The 22,476-nt window shown below is 37.2% G+C and overlaps 1 protein-coding gene across 1 annotated transcript in view; it reads left to right on the forward strand.

Annotated features, from left to right (window-relative positions):
* The window catches only part of LOC133329592 (uncharacterized), a 30,160-nt gene that overhangs the window by 204 nt on the left and 7,480 nt on the right, over positions 1 to 22,476 (forward strand). The window contains exons 2-3 of the mRNA XM_061538063.1: positions 232 to 4,209; positions 4,283 to 4,749. Of these exons, the coding sequence (XP_061394047.1) occupies positions 232 to 4,209; positions 4,283 to 4,749 (4,445 nt within the window). The remainder of the gene's footprint in view (positions 1 to 231; positions 4,210 to 4,282; positions 4,750 to 22,476) is intronic.

Below are 22,476 nucleotides of genomic sequence, written 5' to 3' on the forward strand. Positions count from 1 at the left end.
TTTGTACTTTGCATGACGAGGCCAGGCCTACTACAGAAAACACTTTAAATAATATCGAAATTTCAAAAAATAAAATCTTCTTAATAGGAGAATTTTATTACCGAAAAAATATTTATTTCAAACCAATTTTTTTATAATCCTTTATACAAACATTCATATACGGCTTGCAATCACTTCCAATACAAATAAATCTAATAATCGGCTATTATTCCTCCTCTTTTGATTTTACAGGCCAATTGCCGATACCTCAACATCATCGTATACCAAGGGGATTAGTGGAGGCCTGGGGCCACCACATCACCAAAGTATACAACAACAGCAGCAACAGTTACATGCACAGAAAATGCAACAACATCATCATCAACAGCAGTTGCATCAACATATTCAGCAACAGTTGCATCACCAACAGCAGCAGCAGCAACAACATCAACAACAACAGCAGCAGCAACAACAGCATCAACAACAGCAGCAGCATCAACAACAGCAGCAGCAACAACATCAGCAGCAGCAACAACAACAGCATCAACAACAGCAACAACAACATCATCACCAACAGCAGCAACAACAACAGCAGCAGCAACAACAGCAATCCTCACGATCGGCAGCTAGTCCATTGTCGCCACCACGGCCTGGACCCGGTTCACAAGCTGCTGCTAATGCCTATGCCAAATACACTGATGTCAATGCTGTTCGCGAAGCCCCCAACCGCTTCATTCTACAGAGTCCCTATGGCCTCGGGCCGGGAGCTCAGTATCGCGATAGTCCCTACACCAGAATACCAACAATGCAAGCTGTGCATCAGGACTATCGCATGGCAGCTGCCTTGGCTGGAGTGGTTCAAGGTCCTCCACCACCTACTGTCAGCATTAGTGCATCTCATGGCCTGGATACATTGCATTTTGCCCATCCACCTGCGACTCATCAAAGTGTCTCGACTGGGTCAACGCAATTGCTTAGCAGTGCACCGCCCAGCTCGGCGACAGGAGCGAACAGCGGACTGCCCGGTCCCAGTAGTTCACCACACAATGCCAATAATGTGTCAGCGGCGGGACAGCCACAACAACCACCACCGGTCAGTGGTAGTGGCGGCAACATAATCACTAGCGGTGGCAAACGCATGATGTTGCCCACTCCTCATCGCCAGCAACCACAATATTCCAATGCTGATTATCTTTTGGGCAGTGCTGTGTCGATGTCATCGGCAGCTGCTGTGGCCGTTGCGGTGGCTGCAGCCAATGCAAATGCCATGACGGCCAATAGAGGGCATGGTGGACAGCCTCAGGCACCTCCACCAGATCCGGGCGGACAACAGCCCTACAAGAAGCTGAGACTGAGTGATGCCGCAAATAGCATCACTAATTCTTCAAATCACCTGCCACCTACAACACATCAAGTACAGAATGTCCAACCACAACAACAACCACCTCCGCCTAGTCAACAACAACAATCGCAGCAGCAACAACATCAGCATGCACAGCAACAAGCGCCACCGCCGCCACAACAACGTCAACCCTCACCGGCTGTGGGTCTTTCAGCAGCTCAGGCTGCTGCAGTTGCTGCGAATGCAATGCGATCCTCTTCTACTGACCACGTTGGTCATCCATCGCTGCCTCCACATACGCATTTATCGGTGTTGCCACCGACTCACCTACCCCCGCAACCTTCACAGCAGGTTCCGTCTCAGCAGCAGCAAACATCACTTCAACCGCAAGCGCCTGTACCACAGCCCTCGTCACTGGCCATGCAACAGTTGAAAGTGGAGACCCAACAACTGCCTCCACCTGCGACAGTACCCACGCCTCCAATGAACCGGGGAACCCCAACTTCCCTGGCGATAAATACAGCTCTGAATGTCATAACAAATTCCACAACTCCCCTTGGAAGCAAATCATCCTCGTCAAATTCTTCTGTTGCAGCTGTCGGCCCCAATGTCAGCGCCTCGCCATCCTTGCCAGCTGCGGGGAGTGTGAACGCAACGACAAATAATGCTCCGATAACATCATCCTCAACAGAAGCCTACCATCCCCAAGTGGAAGCGATATCACCGACGCTGCCAGCCGACAATGCCGAGGAACGAGGACGCACTGCCAAAGAAGATCTATTAATGCAAATCCAAAAGGTGGACACGGAGATTACCGGAGCTGATAGCTCCCTGGAATCGTTGCGGAAGAAGGAGAAGAGTTTGCTGGACGTAGTTGCCGCTGCCAAACAACAAAAAGAGAAAGCCGAAGCGGCGAGAAGAAAAGCTCTGGCCGATGCCGAAGACGATGCTGCCAATTCGTGGCGCTCCCAAACATTGGCCCAAAAAATCTACATGGCGAACCGTAAAACGGCCGCCGCTCAACATTCCATACTCGACAACTGTGGCGAACGTTATCTGTTGCCGTTGTACAACCAGCCCATGGATGTAGAACATCTGACGACTCTGCTACAACGCCACCAGACGACGATTAAGGCACCACTGTTGGAGCACATACGCAAAATAAAACACGATCGCTATCTGCACCGCACCAAGTTGGTGGATACATACGCCCAAATGTCTGCCGAGTGGCAGAAGCGTGTTGACAAATCGGAAGCGAGCGCCAAGCGCAAAGCTCGAGAAGCTAAAAACCGGGAATTTTTCGAGAAGGTCTTTACGGAGTTGCGCAAGCAGCGCGAGGACAAGGAACGATTCAATCGTGTGGGTTCACGCATTAAGTCCGAAGCCGACTACGAGGAAATTATGGACGGCCTGCAAGAGCAGGCCATGGAAGTGAGGAAAATGAGGTCGTACGCCATTATACCACCGATCATGTACGACGCTCACCAGCGCAAATGTGTCTATCACAATGAGAATGGTCTCGTCGAAGATATGGTGGCTGTGCACAAGGAACGAGGCGCCTTGAACGTCTGGACAACCGGCGAGAAGGAGATTTTCAAGGAGAAATTCCTGCAACACCCCAAAAACTTTGGAGCGATAGCAGCCAGCCTAGACCGAAAATCGGCCCAGGACTGTGTGCGTTACTACTACCTCAGCAAGAAGACCGAGAACTATAAGCAGTTGTTGCGAAAATCGCGACAGAGAACAAGAGCCTCCAAGACGCTGCAGAAATCGCAACAGCAACAGACTCAGTGCATCATAGATTCGCTGACGACGGGTGTAACAACGAGATTGCAAAGGGAGCAACAGCAGAAGACCGGTGGTCGATCGGCTGCAGCCGAAAGAGAGCGCGAGAGAGCTGAACGGGAAAAGGCGGCTGAAAAGGCTGCAGCAGAAGCGGCCAAAGCGGCAGCCAAAGCAGCGGCTGCTGCTGCAGCAGCCAAAAATGATGCAGCATCTAATGTAGAAACAGTCTCCTCCAGTACATCCGACAACACCAGCAGCACCTCCACATCGGAAAGGACGAAGAACAAAGGATCCAATTCAGGATCGTCGTCGAGTGGAAATAAAGCGGCGGCGGCTTCAGCTGACAAATCAGCAAACGAAACCGTGACAACGGATACCGCATCTTCTGGAACTGCAGCTAAATCGAAAGCAACAACTGCTGATGCGAATGCTGATAGCAATGTGGAAGGAACAAAAGCAGCCGAGGCCTCCAAAGAGGATAAGAAATCTAATGATACGACGGCATCGTCGTCGACCGTAACGACGTCTGGTAGTGATCAGCAGGTTGCTGCTGCGACAAAGAATAGCAACAATGCGAAAACTGATGATAATGCAGTAGCACCAGCTGCTGCCAGCACATCACAATCGACAACATCATCGACTGCTGTTACAACAAATACAAATTCAAATCATCCGCCCTTATCAACGCCCAATGGCATTAAAGCTTCATATGTGGCTGCTATGGCAGCTCAAATTGCTAGCGCTAGCCCAAGCACACCAACAATGCCATCTTCCACGAATGCAACAGCAGCTGGAGCAGCGTCCACAGGTATTGACAACGAAGATATGTCGACGACATCGTCGTCCACAATTGGTAATGACAAGACGGCAGGCGGCAGTGGTGTTAAAAATACTGCTGCAACTGGAACGCCATTGGATGCTGCTGCTGCTGTAGCCAGCAATAAAACAACAAGTACATCCAATAATGTTACTACACCGACTACCTCAACAACGGCTGGCAATTTCTTGGGCCAAAAGCTAAAAGTAGCACAGGTCGAAAGTCTTATGGGTACTGGTGCTGCTAGTGCCACAGCAACAAATAATGACTGCAACTCAGATGTTAGGTAAGTTGGCGGGGGGATCTTTATTTTCGTCATTATATTTTTCTAATGTTGTTTTGTTGTTTTTCCTTTGCAGTGATCCCAAAAAGAAACGTCTTGACTTGGACGGTTCTTCTACAACAAGTTTATCGAAAACACAAAACAATGCTACCACAACCACCACCTCCATCATCATTAATCAACAACAACAGCAACCTCTGTCTAATTCTAATAATAATTCAGCAACAACAAGTAGCAATCCTGCCAACAACAACAATAGCAATGCCAATAATAAAAATAACAATGCAAACGATATCACCTTGAGTTCTGGAGCCGTAAATCTTCTAGGATCAGCGGCGGCGGCAGCTGCTGCTGCGGCATCATCAACCAAATCGAATGTCACGACGCCAATTCATGGCGGTACATCGTTGACACATTCCGTCGTAACATCAAATTCCACCACCGCAAACACAGCCACAACATTATCATCGATATCAAATGCTGCTGGTGTATCGACCACAATATCATTGGTGGGCGGCGATGTAAATGTTATCGATGGCAAAGGTAAGTTCTGTTTTTATATATGATCTAGATATATATTATGTTGAGAATTGTTCATATTTTTAGAGATCATTTAAGACGACCCAATATGACTTACAACATAGGAGGTTTTATTAAGACGAAATCGTTTTACTCATATTGGTAAAATTAGATTTTCCAATCGATAGCTCATAAATATAGATAATATGGAGTAAGAAAAAAATATAGTTTTTTATCAGATGACTATTGGAATAGCGACTTATTCTGGGAAGTGGCGTATATACATCCTACATATAGTAAATATATGTATGATATAACAGACGTTGGTCGAGTAAGACTCGGGTCATTTCCGATGATCGACCCCTCAGTCGTGGAAACGGACTGTGGTGGCCTGTTTTTAAAGTTTCCCAATTAACCTTTTTAGCCCATGGCGATTTCAATTCCCTTTCCATCAAAAAAAAAAAAAAAAAAAAAAAAAAAAAATTCCACAAGTTACAACTGGAGTTTGAAAAAAGGCTCCCAGTATTAAGAGTCGAGTTCCTTCGTCGATGTAGGTATGGTGTGCTTGAAAGTAAGACGTAATCTTGTTGCGATGCCCAGATTTTAAATGTTGCTAACCCTGATGAAATCTGGGGACTACATATAGGCCTGTATTCCTTCTTTCATCTAGTTCCTCTTGTTCATATCAACTCCTGGGATATAGGGAATGCGGTGCACAGCTTTGTCTTGATATACCATAAATCCAATGGAAAGTCCATTGCGCCCTACAATCGCACAAAAATCTGACTTTTTTATTTACATTTAAAATTGTCCATTCCATAATCGATTTTCCGTATTTTTATCCATGGAAACTGTTGTCGTCGCCGCATTTGTTTTGTTTTTAATATTTTTGTTTAAATCACTAATTCGCTGAGAAACCTGTTTTTTGTTTTTAAATGCCCTCTTGACAAATTCATCATGCGGAAACACTTAAACCCCAATAAAAACTGTTTGTAGAACAGACCGAGTGAGTGAGTGAGCGAGCGTGTGGTGGTGGGGGGACCATGGTGAGGCCAAAAACGCCAAGCCAGGCAATTATCTTAATAAATGAAAATTTCATTAAAAAAAGGAGTACAACAAAATGCACGTTAAAATGCCTTAAATTATGCAAGAGATCTCTTTTGCTTACATTTGGTGGCCCTTGGTGGGGCAATGCTTTTGCTTTTTGGGGCTGGCTATTGATATCCATGGATGGCAAACCAAGCCAACCAACTCAGAGAGATAAGTGAGTGAGGGGGATATAGAGGGCCAACAAGAAGCAAACAGCAGTGGCAACGGACCTCATGTTTCACTTTAAAAATTAAATATCAGTGCATATTTTTGGGAGCTCCAATGCAAGGAGGGTGGGTAAGGAGAGCATACATACTCAGCTAGTAAAAGAATGCAACCAACAATTTATATTTAATGTAATTTATACATTTACCAAAAAATATATTTATAACAAAAAGAATGAAAAAAAAAAACACGAAATCAAAAGTTCCCCCATGTTGTGATGAGAGATGTTGGTCGTTGGTTGGTTGCCCGCCAGCCAGCCTGTGACCAACCGCCTCTTTTTTGCTTGTGCCATGCTGTCATCTTTTGAATGTCTCAATGAATAATTGATGGCTATGAAAAACAATCATCACAAAAATATGCTTTCCCGCCTTGCCTGTGATGCCACTACCACCAGCCCTTCTATCTACCCCTTGACGCTATGCTTTCCTCCTGGTTGGTTTGCTGTAGCAATTGTTTGTTTTTATTTTTATACTTTTGGTGTTTTTGTTGAGGGTGCTGCGTTTCTTTTGTCTTCTTGTTATTGTAATTTAAAATGTTTTCGTTTATGGTTAAATTATTGGTAGTGTGAAAAAGGGGATTTTGGTTTCTGATGGCTCGAACCCAACAACAACAGCAACATCAAATGCTGCTGCATTGCGTTGATTTGAGTTTTGTTGTTCTGATTTGAAATGTTATGTTCCGTTTTTTTTTTTTTTGTTGCACATTTTTCAACTGTCCGTTCATTTGTCTCCCCAGTGAGTTAATTAAACTCAATTAAATTAAATATTTTTTGTGATAAACTCCTGTTTGTTGGTGTATGTACGTGTGTGTGCGCGCTTACCTCCGGTAGATGGCTGTCATTTAGTTGATGTTATTTTTTACACTTTTTTTGTATGTGTACCCTTTTTTATATGATCCCAGTGGAATTGAGGAAAAGGTGGTTGGACGGACGGTCGGTTGGTCCGTTGTTTGGTTATCATGCATGGAACTGCTGCTGCTGGTGGTAATGTTGTTTTGATTTTTTTTAATATTTTAATTTATGAAAAATAAACACTTAACATTATATTAACATGGAAGGGGGAGTAAGGGAAGAATGAAGCGAGACAAACAATAATGACCAATAGAATACAGTTTTGGGCTCGAGGGCGATTGGTTGCCTAAGGTGGGGGCGATTGCGTGAATTGTTAAAAGTAACATTTATTAAATTTACTTATCACATTAATGCTGATGATTGTTTATTATGCCGCTGCTGCTGCTGTTGGACATTGTTTGTCCTAGTGTGTCAACTTTTTCATACTCCACACACCTCCCGTCCGCCTACACCTTCATTTTTTTTTTGTTATTTTCAAGGGGAATTTAATTAATATAATATGCATATTCGATTAAATCATTGTTATTATTTTTTGATTAATTAAATTACATAGATTTTTTCCTGATGCTCGTGTATACTACCAGCAGAATATTACACAGCATTTTTATATTATAATTAAAATTATATCACATAATTACAATTGCCAATACAGTACAGATATTCACACATATGTATATTTGTATATAAATTCATATATTTAATTATTGTGGTGGTGTAAAATTGTAATTTTGTGTGTTTTATTTAAAGCGGTTATATTTTTGCACAGATATATGTAAATCCACATCGACTTATCTTAAACTGTAATTTCCTTGAAAAATTAGGATAACGAGGAGGGGACGTTTCGCGAGAAATTCACATGTAGAAATAACAAATTTTAGTCCTCAATATAGAGTATAGTTCGACGTCTTACAGAATCATGATTATACTTTTCCACTCCTCAGAATATAACATATTAATATCGACCATGAGTTATATTGTCCTTATCATACAAGACCACCAAATTACTCCATCTGATTTAGTTTTCTTTTTTAACATTTTTCTGAGCACAATATTTACATATAACCTCAAATTTGCCCCATTCAGTAAAATAACCTAAAATCTTCACAACTTTAATAAAAGCTAATTAATTAATTTTCAACATTGAATTTGATTACTTTTTTTGGATTTTATTATAGCACATTTTTTTTACAAAATATGTTTTTTTATTTTGTTTAATTTTTTATTGAAATTAATTTGTTTTCTATTTTCATTATAGATTTTTCAACTAAATTCGTGCGTTTCATAGAAATAGCTTAGATATGGTTTTCTTTTTTTCAACATTAAATGCTAAAGCTCGATATGTGTGTTTAAGTATTATTTTATTAATATGATTGTGAAAATGTTGAAACAAAAATATTTTTAGAGACTTTCGGAAGAGTCTTCAATCTTTACTATCATTAATTTTTCTCCTTTTCTTCTTCATCCAAGTCATCAGTGGGAGGTGTCTTCAGCGATTCTTCTATTGTTGTACCACCACCGGTATTGTTGGTATTTTGTTGGCCCGCTGCAGCGGCAGCTTCTTCTTCGGCATGACACATTTTACGATGTTTATGTACAAAATAATAACTTGGAAATTTACAGCCACACGTCTTGCAAGGATAATATTGAACATTCATGTCTAAAGGACGCACCTCACGTCTTAGAAATTCGGCGGTACTACCACTACTGCTTGTTTGATGGCCACTCAAGTTGGAATTTCTTAAAACAAATGGCCGTATTTTTTGTAAACTCGATGATTGTTGTTCGCCTGCTGTCGTCATAATCGATGATAGATTCGTCGTTGTCGTCGCTGTTGAGTTACACTGATCATCTGTGCTGCCGGCGATTGTCCTTTTCTCATGCGGTGGAACACAAGTAGCTTGCAGAGTTAATGGATTCAAATGACGCTTAGCATGTTTCTGATAACAATATTGAGATTTGAATGTGTGTTTACAATAGACACATACGAAAATTTCATTTTGTATTTTACGTCCATGTTTAGGGCCATTACCCCCACCTCCAACGCCACCCCCTGTACCAATACTACCATTTGAAGTTTCACTATTTTCTGATTCTTCGGCATTGTTCAGATGTTGCTGTTGGCTAATGGTTTTTGCCATTTGTTGATGAAAAGACAACGAAACACTTTGCAGAGAACGTTCTTGGCCAGGTGTTGCATTCATATGATGGTGGCCACCGGCGCTTGCTGGACATGTTTCGGGTTTGTGACCATAGGCTGTATTGAGTATACGTTTAAAACGCACCGGTCCATCACAACTGGCCACATCTATAATAACCTTATTGGCCTCGGAAGTATCCAATTGAGAGGCTGGTATGGGTGCCTTGGCCACTTGTAGGCCCGTCGATGACGTCGAGTGGTTGTTGTTGCCAGATTTTCGTCGTTTATCAGATTTGTGGGTTTTTCTGTGTGACTTATCATGTTTTCTATTACTGCCATGTGTTGTGGGATGATGAGAAGCCAAGGACTCTTTGGTCGTTTTTTGATTTTTAGAGGATATTTTTTGTGGTGTTTCACATGTTTCGACAATCACCTCGGCATCCTCTGATGTTGTATCAATAAAAACTTCAACATCTTCGTCGTCATCATCAACAACGGCGGCGGCATTAGGATTTGCATTGTTTGTCATTGGACCGTAGTTACGTTCATGAGATGTCATCGAGTGCCGATCTAATTCATCAACTTCAATGTCATCTTCATCATCTTTATTCGTTTCCATTTCATGGATTTTTCCCATAGGTGTTACTGTGGTGGCACTATTTGCACTGCATGTCGCCGCCGATGTTATCGTTGAAGTTCGACAGTTTAAGGAGGACGATGGAGTTACGGCCATAGGATGTCCTATGGGTAAAAATCCAAAATTTGCCAATTGTGGTTTACTGGCAATTGGTCGTATAATTTTGGGGGCTGGTTGCTGAAGGAGATTATTGGCAGTGCTGTTGTTGTTATTAAGGGGATTTGAAAGTGCGGACGAGCTACTGCTGTTACCGAAATAACCATCAGCTTGGGCCCGAGCTAAATACGATCTGAAATTATCATAAAATTATTTGTATATTTTATATATATATATTTCATTTTTTTATAAAAACACGTCATTATAAAAAACATCAGCGTTTTTGATCAATTTATAACACATAATTTGGTCATGGTTTCTTAACCCACCTACAAATCTCCAAAGCCCTTGGCATATGCAAAACATGTGTTGCCAATAAGACACCGAATATATTTTCCACATTTAAATCCAAATATCCCGTATACATGTAGGTCAACAGCGGTGCAAATTGTTCAGGGGTAACATTGGTTAAATACACTATAAAATCTCCACTATGTTGCGAGCCACTGCCGCCACGTTCGTCTAATCGTATTGCCGAACGTAAATAACCGCTGTGCATGCCCAACATTATGCTGTGGGCCATAAAACGCATTGTTGTAGGACTGGGTCCTACTTCTAAAATAACATCCGGTGGAGTTGATAACATATTTGGATTCAGGGTAGCACTTAAACCACTGGCCAATGACGACAATCCATTGGGTATTTGTACCGCGGATTCATGTAAGCGATTTGCTATTGGACCGGAGGAGGATGTGTTTGTTGGTACGGAGGAGGAATTACCCGTTGTGCCAGTTAACCAATTTGTAAACATGATTTTTTTATTTATTTTTTTCTTATTTTAATTATTTTTTAAATTCATTTATATCTTTTTGTTGTTGTGATATGTGCATTATCTATTCCATTGATTGAAATAATTTAATTTATTTTTCGTGTCTTTTTTTCTGATTGGTTACATTTATGTCCTTTCGCGTTGATAATTCGTTTAAAACTGTTAACCGTCCATCATTTAACCTGCCTATTTATACACATGTCACAGGACTTTCTTGCAGTTCAATTCATTTCACTTGTTTTGCGTATTTTACTTGTGTGGGTTTGTATGCGTGTTTGTGTGTGTATGCGGTTCCTTTGGTTTTGGCGGTTGTAATGTGCATAGCTAATTGTAAAAAAGGACGACAATTGGCTTTATGAAAGGGAGCCCATTTACTCTCTTCATATTTTCTCTTTATTCAATGCGGTTTTTAATCTCTTCTTCCATAGTGTTGTGTTCAAAAGAGAATATTGTGCAGTTAGGGTTGGAAATATTTCCTTATCAAATGATGTTAAAGGTTATTTTACTGCTCGTGTCACACTACATAGCTTTATGAAAATAATTACTTTAAAAAATATGAATAAGTATATAGTAAAAACAACTCTTTCTATACGTAATTGGTATTTAAGTTTATTAAACAAGGTCTGCTAACGCGCCTTCAAAATAGCTTAGGATAGCGCTGTTATTATAAGAAGTTAAACATTTTAACCAATTGTTTTGATTCAAAACCGCTATTTTTTAAAATTAATTTCATTAACCGCTATTTCAAAATCGCTATTTTTTAAATTAATTTCATTAAAATAATTAATTTTTATATTCAGTGTAATCAGTTTATTTCTACCTTTAATTTTTTCCGTATTAAAACGATTATTATCCAATAACTTACGCTCTTCTCTCTTTTAAAATTGCTCACTGTACAGTATCATTGTTTACATATGAGAAAGCACGTGCACGTCTTTTACATTCAAACCACCCATCATAATAAAACCCCCCATACAAGGCACTCTTTATATTCCACTCTCTCTCTCTCTCTCTCGTTTGATTGCAAATTAGCCTCACCACTGCCTGTTCGTCTCAATAACATTGTCATTCGTTGCTCAACAAATAGCCCCAATTTATGAGTTATTGTTGTGGCGGTCGTTTGTGTGTGTGCATTTTTTGTTTACATTCTCTTGTGCGTGGGTGGTAGAGAGCATGATGGAGTTTTTTTGCGGACTCTATTTGTGGCTGTCACAAGATACTTGACTCTTTTTTTTTCTTCTTTTTATTGAAATGATTATAAAAAAGACATTATTATTAAAACATTAAATTTTCCCTTTTTGATTTTTTGTTTGTTTATGTATCTATCTGTGTGCGAGTTTGGGTGTGTGTGTTTGGGTACTATGGCTTTGATTGTTTGTCGCGTGTGTTAACAACAAAAGAAAATAAAATAAAGATGTGCTCTCCTTGGGGGAATTTGTCGGTATTGTAACTTTGATTTGTTAATTGTGTGTCACAATAAATAAATGCCGTTATTGGGAGAGATGTTGCAATCATGGGGCAGACGATTAAATTTAATAAAATCTATCAAAAGGATTTTCTACCTATAGGGGAATTAAAACCAATTAAAATGAGGTTATTTGAAATTAGAATAAATTGTGGAGATATTTTGGAAATAGATGAAGAAATTTTTTTAATTTTTAGAATTCAGATTTGTCAGCTGTTGTAGAGTTCACATCATTTTAATAATACCTTGACTTTGTATTCTTAACAATCTCTTAATTAAAAATATAAACAGTCCAACAATAATACTTTTTTACAAAGAGTGAAAAGTATGCATTATCCTGGAATGGAGGGAATCCTTCTTTATGCATTGTTCAAAGCTGTTGTTGTTGTTTCATTTCATAAATCCTTCTCGCTGACCACTTAAATAAGCGACACAAGTATTCACTTGTTGTAATCCTGAATTGTGTATGAAGAAAGGATTAAAACGTACGTGTATGCATATGTGGATTTTGTGAATGTGTGCGTGCGCGTGTGGTCAGTTTATAGTTGTTGAGGTACATTAATTAATAATTATATATTGGTATGTAATTTAACTTACCAAAAAATGAAAAAAATATGTGGAAATTTCTTTTTTTTATTATTCTTAATTTATTGATTGTAAAAAAATATCCATTAGCAAGTATCACACGTTACTATCCAAATTGTTGATCATGACAAAAAAACTTCAAAGAAATTACAGCTTGACCAAATATCCAATAAAGCTTTGATTTTCGTTTCTAGTAGCCACTGATGTTTCAGGTTTTTTTTTGTAACAAAATATCAATTAAAATGAAATTGTTATTGTATATTTAACAATTCCTTTTGATCTGTGAGTGGCAATGGCTCTGTAATTGTCGTAGTAGAATCTCCTCAATTGGCCACAACTCCATGCAACCGCTCCCCTTCCTCCCCCTCCAAAAAAAATATTGTCCACATACAGCCAACCAAGCAGATGGGTGCTACTCTTTTTTTTTGGCAATGAATTTTTCTTACCGAAGCAATTAGACAAAATTACAAACAATCAACGCCAAAAGTAATGAAACAGCAGCGGCAGCAACAACAACAAAGACCACCGCTACAACAACAAAATCCCTAGAATCGTTGGTAAATACGTTAAAAGCGTGGCTTTTGTTGTTGTTGTTTTTATTGTCATCACTTCTCAAAAGGTGGATGCGGTAGGGGAGAGAAGGAGGGAGATATGGGTGTTGTAGAACTGCTGACACCAACAAAAATCCTGGAATATTGCTGCTGCTAACTTGTGTTGTGTGTTAAGTGATTGAAATATCAATGGAATTAGTGTAACAATACCAAAAACAATCATACAAGCCAACATAGAACAGTGCATATCCCCTTTTTGTATGTCCGTCCATCCAGCCAATTTTGAATGTGCCCTCTTAAATGTTTGTTGCAAAGTATTCGCGAAAATCCGCCACAAACGTTGGCAGCGGTGGCTGTAGTACAAAATGTTTTGTTCCAACAGTGACACGGTTGATCAAAGGGAGAGAATACGTGCCGTTTTGACCGTTAGACTCCAAGGTAAAAAATTAAAGTCGGCTCAGAGAAATTCAAATAAATCTGGGAATTGAGAGGAGTTATATAGAAATCTCTCTTTGGCAGAAGCTCCTTAGAATAGTACGTATATGGAATAGTACGTATATCACTTAGTGCATTTCAAAGTTTTTTTTTTATTGATGTTCCTAGCAATGGGACCTGGATCACTATGTCGTAGTAAGGACTTATGACCTACTCACCGAAACTCTCTGGTGCAGCTTAATTCAGCACTGATCGACCGACTGCTTTGTTTAGTAATAACGCTCTATGTGGTATTCTCAGTTACTTCGAAAAGTGTGCATTTGTAATGTCTTCCCACTGTGCCCAAATAACGCATTGCAGTAAACATTTACCATCCATTTCTGTTGGTTGGGTAATTTCATAAAATTTTTAACACAATTCAAATTACGCTAATTGTTGCCACCAAAACAACTGCCGTCTGTGTGTGTGCCCCAGCAGCTTCATTGTACTTTCTCAGTATGAATTGTTTTAGTAGTGGAGATGCGATACCTGTATGCTGCTAATTTCGGCTGAGGGTGGAGATGGATGGAGTATAAATGCGTGGATGCATAGAGCCCCTCTTGATGATGGTGGCAAATTCCAACGTAATGGATGATGAATGGCGACGAAGCAACCTCATCTCCTCGGTACCCACAGCATGCAAGGCTGGCTGGTATTGCGTGGGTAACACAATTTTGTTTAAAAAATCCTTTTAATGGAAAAATACAATCATATAGTGGCTAACCGAATGAATGTTCGACCGAGCTTCTCCTCCTCCCACCACTGCCAATACAAATTTGCCATTCTTTTTTTTTTTTTGGTTTGGGTGAAACTAAAATATGTCTCTGTGGAAATTACTCCTCTATTCATATTGTAGTACTGATGTGTTTTTTTGTTTTGTTGTTGGGTTTTGAATTCAATTAGTTTTATTATGAAAATTAAAATGGCATTTCTCATTTGCTGCCAATGGCCAATAGCCATTTTGTTGGACCACAATCTTTCAATTATATTATTTTCAATATTGTTCGATTAGCTGACGTTTTGTGATAAGAATTTATTTGAATGTTCAGGGGATTGGAGCTGTTTGATGGTTGGTCAGCAGCAACAGCACTACCAAATCCCCAAATTGTAAATAGCAAATTGATGAAGTAATTAAAAACGATTGATGAATAAAATGAAGTCATCATTGAAAAAAAGATATGGAGTTGAAGGGAAAATTCAAATTTTGTAAATTCAACAATGTGGAGCAAATATTTCTTAACGCTTTCAGTGTTTTTGTCGAATATATTCGACATTTAAAAGTACTCTCTTTCTTTGCGATTTTTCGGTTATCCTATGTACCGTTACTATTGATGTTTTTGTTTTTGCTGAAAGACAGACAACACTGGCCGAGGGTTAAAATGAAAAATGGCTATTTTTTTCAAACTCTGTGCCTTTATACGATTTTAAATACAAAATTTTAGATTTTTATTTTTGACAATTTTTTTGACACTGAACGGGTTAAGGCGAAAATATTCCAGAATGTCTAAAAAGCCAACAAAATAATGACATGCCTTTGCAAAAATACCTCAAATATATAGAAGTAGAGAGTTCGAGGAAGAGTAATATTGTTTCTCAGAATAAAGTTTCCAAATTAGTTACGCTCAATATAATTTGCAGTAATTCTTTAGATTATCCTCAAATCTCAAGATATTTTTTAATAACATTTTATTTATTTAAAGAAATAAATTCTACATACTTCCCAAACACACACATTTTCATGAATTACTTTATAATCTTTCTCTAAATATTATTTACAAAATTACTACACAAGAATTTCTTGTAAAACTTAGTTAATGATTGTTTGCTTCCGTAGAATTTGTAAAGCTGTCTTCTTCCTCATGGTTAACGATGATCATGACGGGTGGGTAGGAGGTGATAAAATAACAAACATACTTATGAGTGGCAAAACATTTAACTAATTATAAAATTGGTTTTTGTAACCCACAGAAAGTAGTATTTCACCCATTCCTAAATAATATATATTTTTTAGTCTGTCATGAGGAGTACTGTTGCATGGTGGGGCATCATCATAATGGGTAAACAATAATAATAATAATGCTTAGCTTTGTAACTTTTGTTACTCTTGTTAGCAATTATCACTAATTTTGAAAAAGCAATTATGTAGAGATGTCATTTGGAGAGAAAAAAACGATTATTTCAAGATATAAAAACGAATATATTTTTATGAATTCGATAATTATTCCAAAATAAGATTAAAAATATTTGGTTCAAATTTTCTTTATAAATAATTGGGTTTAAAAACATTATCCCATTAATTATAAACACTCTTCACCAGGATTCTATGCCTATTAAATATGTTCTACATTTCTCTCCTCATAATGAAAACAGAAAAATTCCAATCGGAATTTTCTAAATTTCTCCCATTCAATTCAAAAACTGCAATCCCTACATTGCTCTAATCATGTCGTCTATTCTATTGGACATTTACAAAATCTATTTTATGGCTCCACATTCTCTCTCACTCTCCCTCGCCAAACCCATACAACTGACAGATGGTATTAGTAACATTAAGTATCACACACACTCTCTTTCATAAAAAGGGTTATAATCATGTTATGATGTTTCATTTAGGTCTTTCACTCTCTCTCTCTCTATCTATCTCTCTGTTGTTGACTTTTCATTGCTAAATGCTGTGATAATACCGTTTGTCCTATTGTAGCTTTTATTGGTGTGGAGTGTGTGGGAGTGGGAGTGGGGGGAAGAGCATGTACTGCAAGTTTTGACTGTCTGCTGTTTGCCAGCTAAAATGCTGTCTATGTTAGAAAAACAACTTGTAATAGTCGTTTTACACACTAGAGAGGAGGAGCTAGAGAGGAGGAAGGACAGTGAGAGTGTAGGTGATGCTGCTGCTGCAAAGTTTTGCTTACATTTGTAATTAAATTGTTACCAATTAAAATTGCACACTCTTTTGATTATCGCAAAAGCAACAAGAACAAGCACAACAAACAGCTTTCATCCTCCATTCTCATTCATCCATGCATTGAAATTCCGCAAAACAAGACAAATTGTGGGAGCCAAGCAAGCAAGCATCGCATCCAAACAGTAACAATGTGTGTTTTAGAGTAAAAGCAGCAAGAAGATGATGAAGGCAATTATGATAATAACTATTAGCTTTTTTGCGCTCGAATGTGTGTGTGTGTGTTTAGTTTTTCACATGGCTAATGAAATATGATTTCTTGTTAAATCCCTGGGTCTCCCAGCATTTCTCCCTTGCTCTCTTCAAACAATTTGAAATTGTGATTGCAGGGAAGGTTATAAATTTGTTGAATTAGCCAGCTAGCTCGCAGTGGTACCCCCCACGCCTGAAGATGCCAGTAGCTGCTGATGATGATGTTTCTTATATTTTAATCAAGCAACGCTGTTAAAAAACATTTGATGAAAAATCAACACCATTTTGTAAATTAAATAAAAATCTCCAAGCACTTACTTCGTGTGGTTCTATTGGGAGGTTTATTACGTCTGTGACTTGTGGTTGGACCTCCATCAAAAATGTGGGTGGGTGGGTGTGTGTTTGGTATTTCTATTACTTTTCACAAACCCATAGTAAGGCGTAGAAGAACAGCCCTAGCTCGAACGGGGTTCTTTGACGGGTTTCGCTTTTTTCCTTCATAACAATGTACAAAAGGAATGGTAACTAACCAACAGCATATATAGATACTTTGACATTCTTTCTTGCTCTCCATCGTCTCACACACTCTTAAACAATATCAATGTGATGATATTTGATCTCTTCTCTTCTTCTGACAGGGATGGGTGAGAGTTAAATCTCAAAATATTATTGCAACAGAAATTGATGGAAAACAATATTTAAAATTTAATTCTTTAATATACCTCCATATATATATGAGTATGTGTACACTCTCTTATACTTTCAAAAATATATCTCCATAGAAACTCATCTTAGGTTAAGTAGTTTTACTACAGATTTTGCTCAATTGGTTGTTTGGGCTTTCAATATTATTAGAAAAATATATTTTTCAATGTTGTTTTTCCCCGACTTTTATTTGCTCTCTTTGTTCTTGCAAAAGAAATTTATAGCTAATGGAATTATTTAATATTGTTTCCTTCAAACATAATAGCGAATAACAGCAGCTGTGTCTGTTCCAGTCCTCTGAAGAACATTTCGATTTTAGGTGGTCGCCCAAAACATTTTATTTTTCTTAGGGATATTTTTATTAGCTATTGATGTGCCTCCCTGAGAGAGAGAGAGAAAAAAAATATAACTTCTCAGTCACTTTAGTTTTGAGCTTCAAATTTTGTTATAGGTTGTACCAATGTCCTTAAAGTACTCACAAAAAACCTCCAAAAACAAAAAAAAAAAAAACCTCAAAGTTAAATAAAGAAAAAAATATTCCCAAATTTGTCTTTGGTTGTGGTTCGCCGCTGAATTTTTTTCATCTTTTTTTTGCCATCGAAAGAAACTGAAATCAAACAAATTTTCTTGATTGAATTATTAATAAAAGGAAATTGATATTTTCGCATTGACAAGAGCAACAAACGTTATGGCGATAAGGAAAAAAATCATTTAAATGTTTGAAATCTAAAAAAGCCATTTCAAATATAAAAAAATGTTGTCAAGGTTGGTCAAATTTCGTACTTTGAAGTTGTAAGAATTCAATTTAAATAATTATGTTTATTATTAGTATTATTAATATGACATTTTTTACATTTACAATTAATTTTAAATAAATAACAAGAAACGAAGGTCAAACATTTACTTTATCTATTACATATTTACATTATATTTTACAACGAACAATGTGTGTAACTCTGGGATTAAATACTTTTTCATACATTTACTAAAAATCTAATTAAATTATAAAATCATTTTGATTATTAAATTGGAAATAATCTATAAATACAAATGTAAACAATTTGTGGAGTTATTATTGCCTACCTTGGCAATTTTTATAATTATCTATTTTAATTGCAATTAAAATTCAAACTGAACTGGATGTAGGAACATTAGGTGGAGAAGGCACAAATATAGGAGTATAAAAAAGTGTATTGAAATATATTTTGAAAAAAAAATGTCTTTCAAACCAAATAAAATTTAAGATCAAAATGGACTCACACCTAATTTGGTTCAAAAATTTTCCAAAATTTGGAATTTAGACCTATAAGGGGCTACTCTAAAAAATAGAATAACTTTCATAAAAAGATGCGAATTAAACATATCAAATGCGAATCCAACATATCAAATTACAGCCAATTTGGTTCGCATGGGGGCTATATCAAAACGAGGACGGATACGATAAATCCAAACATCCTAAGATTAGTAGCAATGTATGTAAAAAAAATTAATAGGGCTTTACAAGGTCTATTAACAATGATTTTATTCGACCATTTGGAATAGTGCATGTGTGAACCTAATGTACATTTATTTTTCATTTTTTTGCCCCCTCACCTTTACCATTTCTAATGAAAATTGAAATCGATGGAAAAAATATGGTGGCTGGCGCGTTGCTGCATGAATTACTCCTCACCCTGTGTGCTGAGGCTTAATATCACATTAAAATGTAATTCATCAATAAAACAAATAACAATACAATGTAATCAGCAGATTGAGATATGAAATTGAATTAAACGTTATGAGATGATGTTTATCGAATGAATTACCTTTTCGACTGAATGTATGTATGTGTGTGTGTATGTTTATGGAACGACCAGTAAATCTCCTTCATGCTTCCCATTTCATTTTCCGGTTACAATACACGGAGTCAGCAGATCACAACAGAACTGAACAGAACAGCCAGCCAGCAATGACGTTGATGATGTTGACATAAATATTACACATTCAGAAAACTCGGTGCTGGGCTGTATCGATGGATGGACGTACTGAATTGTGAAATGACAACGAATGAAAAAATGTACATTCGTACCAAAAACAAAACAAAAATGAAGCAACTATAACCAAACAGTTGCGGTATGTTGTTGTAGGTCAATTTCAGTTTATGGCCATTAATATGTTTGTTTGTCTGTAGCATTGTTTGGTAATAAAATTTAATTAATTACCACATTCATGGGATCATAAATGGATAATCCCATCGCTTTTATTTTTTCTCTTTCTCTTACTTTGATTATATAAGTCAATACGCATAAAAAACAACAAATTCAAAGGATATTTTTATGAAAATAAAATTTCCATTTTTAGTAGTTTTGTTTACAATGCACAAATATCTATCTTTACAAATGCAATAATGTTGTTTTTTTTTTGTCCGTCCCACATTGTTGCGCTGATGAATTTCTAATATTTTTTATAAAGAATTTTGGAAAAACAATAACTACATTTTTTACCCATTCAAATACTAATGGATTTGTATAAAAATATTAAAAGCAAACTTTTGTGTCACTTAGACAAACAACAAATGCATTTGCAAACGAAAAACAGAAACAAAAAAATTGAAACCAGACATTCATCCTTCCCATCCATCCATTGAATTGACAATTTTTATTGTTTTGATTGAACTGCTCTGCTGTTGGGTGTTTGTTGTGCGTGCGTACAGGAGCCCATCCAGCTGTCGTTTGCTCTATCGATAAATCCTTTTTATTTAAACTTATGGCCTCATGCAGTTTGTGCTTTGTCCATTGTTGGTTTTTAGTGTCAACACTTTGATTTGGATAAATGTACTCTATAATTGGTAAGATTGAACATTTTGAAATTTGACAACTAAAATTTGAAAATTCTAGAAACTTTGCAAGGCAAAAATACCTTGTTTGGATTTTTAATACACAATGGAGAACCCACGCCTCACTTCTTTGATCGTATAATACCATAAAAGTGTGATTTTTCGACTTTTTCGGGTGTATTGACGTTAATGCTCCGTCCACTCGATGATCAGTAAGGAAGTCTATTCAGAATTCATTTGTTTTTTTTTTTTAATTTTTAACAAAATCCTACACAAAAAATTGTTAAACTGAATCCAAGTGTTTATATTTCTCATTAATGAAATAAAATCTCTTTTAAGAGAACACAAAAGTCGACCAATACCTTAGCTATAATGCCTATCTATCATTCTCTCCTCTGTCTTCTCTCTCTGCTTTCATGTTTGATGACATAAATTGCTGATATTGTCAATATTCAGTTATATTGATTGTATTGCTAGCTGCATCCAACCCACAGACAGACCAATGGCGCATTACAATCATCGTCAATATCATTCAACATCATCATCATCGACAGGAGCAACAGTATTTTGTCTGTAGTAGTGATGATACACACACACACACACACATTGCTACGCACTACTACTCACCACAACAAAGAAGTCCATCAAGTATTGAAGCTGCTGAGCCATATAAATGTCACTGGTAGAATTGTTTTATGTCACAGATATAGATGAGCGCGGGGGAGAGCAGAGAGGAAAAAAATAATGACACACACAATCGTGCAGAGAAAAATCGTTCATGTGTAAATAACTTGAATTAATGGAAAATCGTGTTAATTAAATGATATTTAAAGTGACAACCGCAGCACAAAAACAACAAAAAAAGAAAGCAAAACTCCACTGAGCCATTTTCTCTTCGGCAAAGCAGCAGAGTAATGAAAATAATTAAAAAATATATATTTTGATGTTGTTTCGTGGGTTTTTTCAGTTTAAGTAAGAATACATTTTATCATCATACATACATAAATAGTAATTAATTACAATTACTCCCCCCGGCCGGCAGTTTGTCTGATTGGCCATTGGTCGTTGCCAATCTGCTGCTGCTCAACGACCTCACTTTGTGATTTACCTGTCGCGTTTTTTTTTGTTTGTTTTGTTTGATTTTTTATTCTTTTTGAGTTAATCAATTTTCATATTGTTCTCTGTCTCTCTGCCTTCTCGTCGTCGTCATCAACAACCATCACAACATCATCATCACTACTTTTGACAGTTGTGTGTAAATATATAATATGTGGTGGGTGGGATGAATGGTTGGGGCAAAAGGGGGAGAACATTTTGAAGAGAAGTTGAAAAAAATCTATGGCGTTTTATCAAAGTGAAGTAAAGAGAAAGGTTTTTATACACAATATACATACATAGTAAACATTTCAGGTGTAAATAAAACTTTATAACAAAATGTAATATTGTGTCACCCACACACACACAGAGCGAGAGAGAACATACTGACATGCAAGCAAATGTTTAAACATTACCCCACCATATGACCCCCGATATTTATAAACATGTCGATTATTTGTTTATTTGTGTCATGTTAATGTCAATTCAATTTGTTTATTTACCCATTTGTCAAACAGAGATTTTTATCATCCATCAAAAAACCTGGTCATCAGATTGTTGGATCAGTGGTCACACCATAACCCTATAACATTTCAAAGCCTTGATTAGGGGTGTTAATATTACAATTGAATTTCTTATCATCGCAAAGTAATCGGTTATTAATAACTTACTGCTAGCTTGGTTGGCACTTCTAGAATTTGGTTCGTGTATATTTCACAAATTGAATTACCTATATGAGTTGAGTATATAATAATTATTGAATTAAATGTGTTATTAAAAGTTAATTAAAATATCGACGACAATGCGGGTTTTCTGTTTTTTGGGAATAAATATTTTTAAATGCAATTCCAATGTTTCTTCTTGCCACTTGAGAAATTTGCACATGAACAACCTTTAACAATTTATTAAAAATATATCAAAATCCAAAGATACCCCTCACAATCATCATCATCTCTCCAACCTCCCTTTTCCATAATTATACGATTTACGGTAATGACAGATTTGGTGGTTACTTTTTTATATTTCGTTCATTTTTATTTTTAATTT

The sequence above is a fragment of the Musca vetustissima genome, unplaced genomic scaffold (genome assembly GCF_032173495.1).
Source record: "Musca vetustissima isolate MV318-11 ecotype Yass unplaced genomic scaffold, APGP_CSIRO_Mvet_v1 utg3953, whole genome shotgun sequence".
Taxonomy (NCBI): domain Eukaryota; kingdom Metazoa; phylum Arthropoda; class Insecta; order Diptera; family Muscidae; genus Musca; species Musca vetustissima.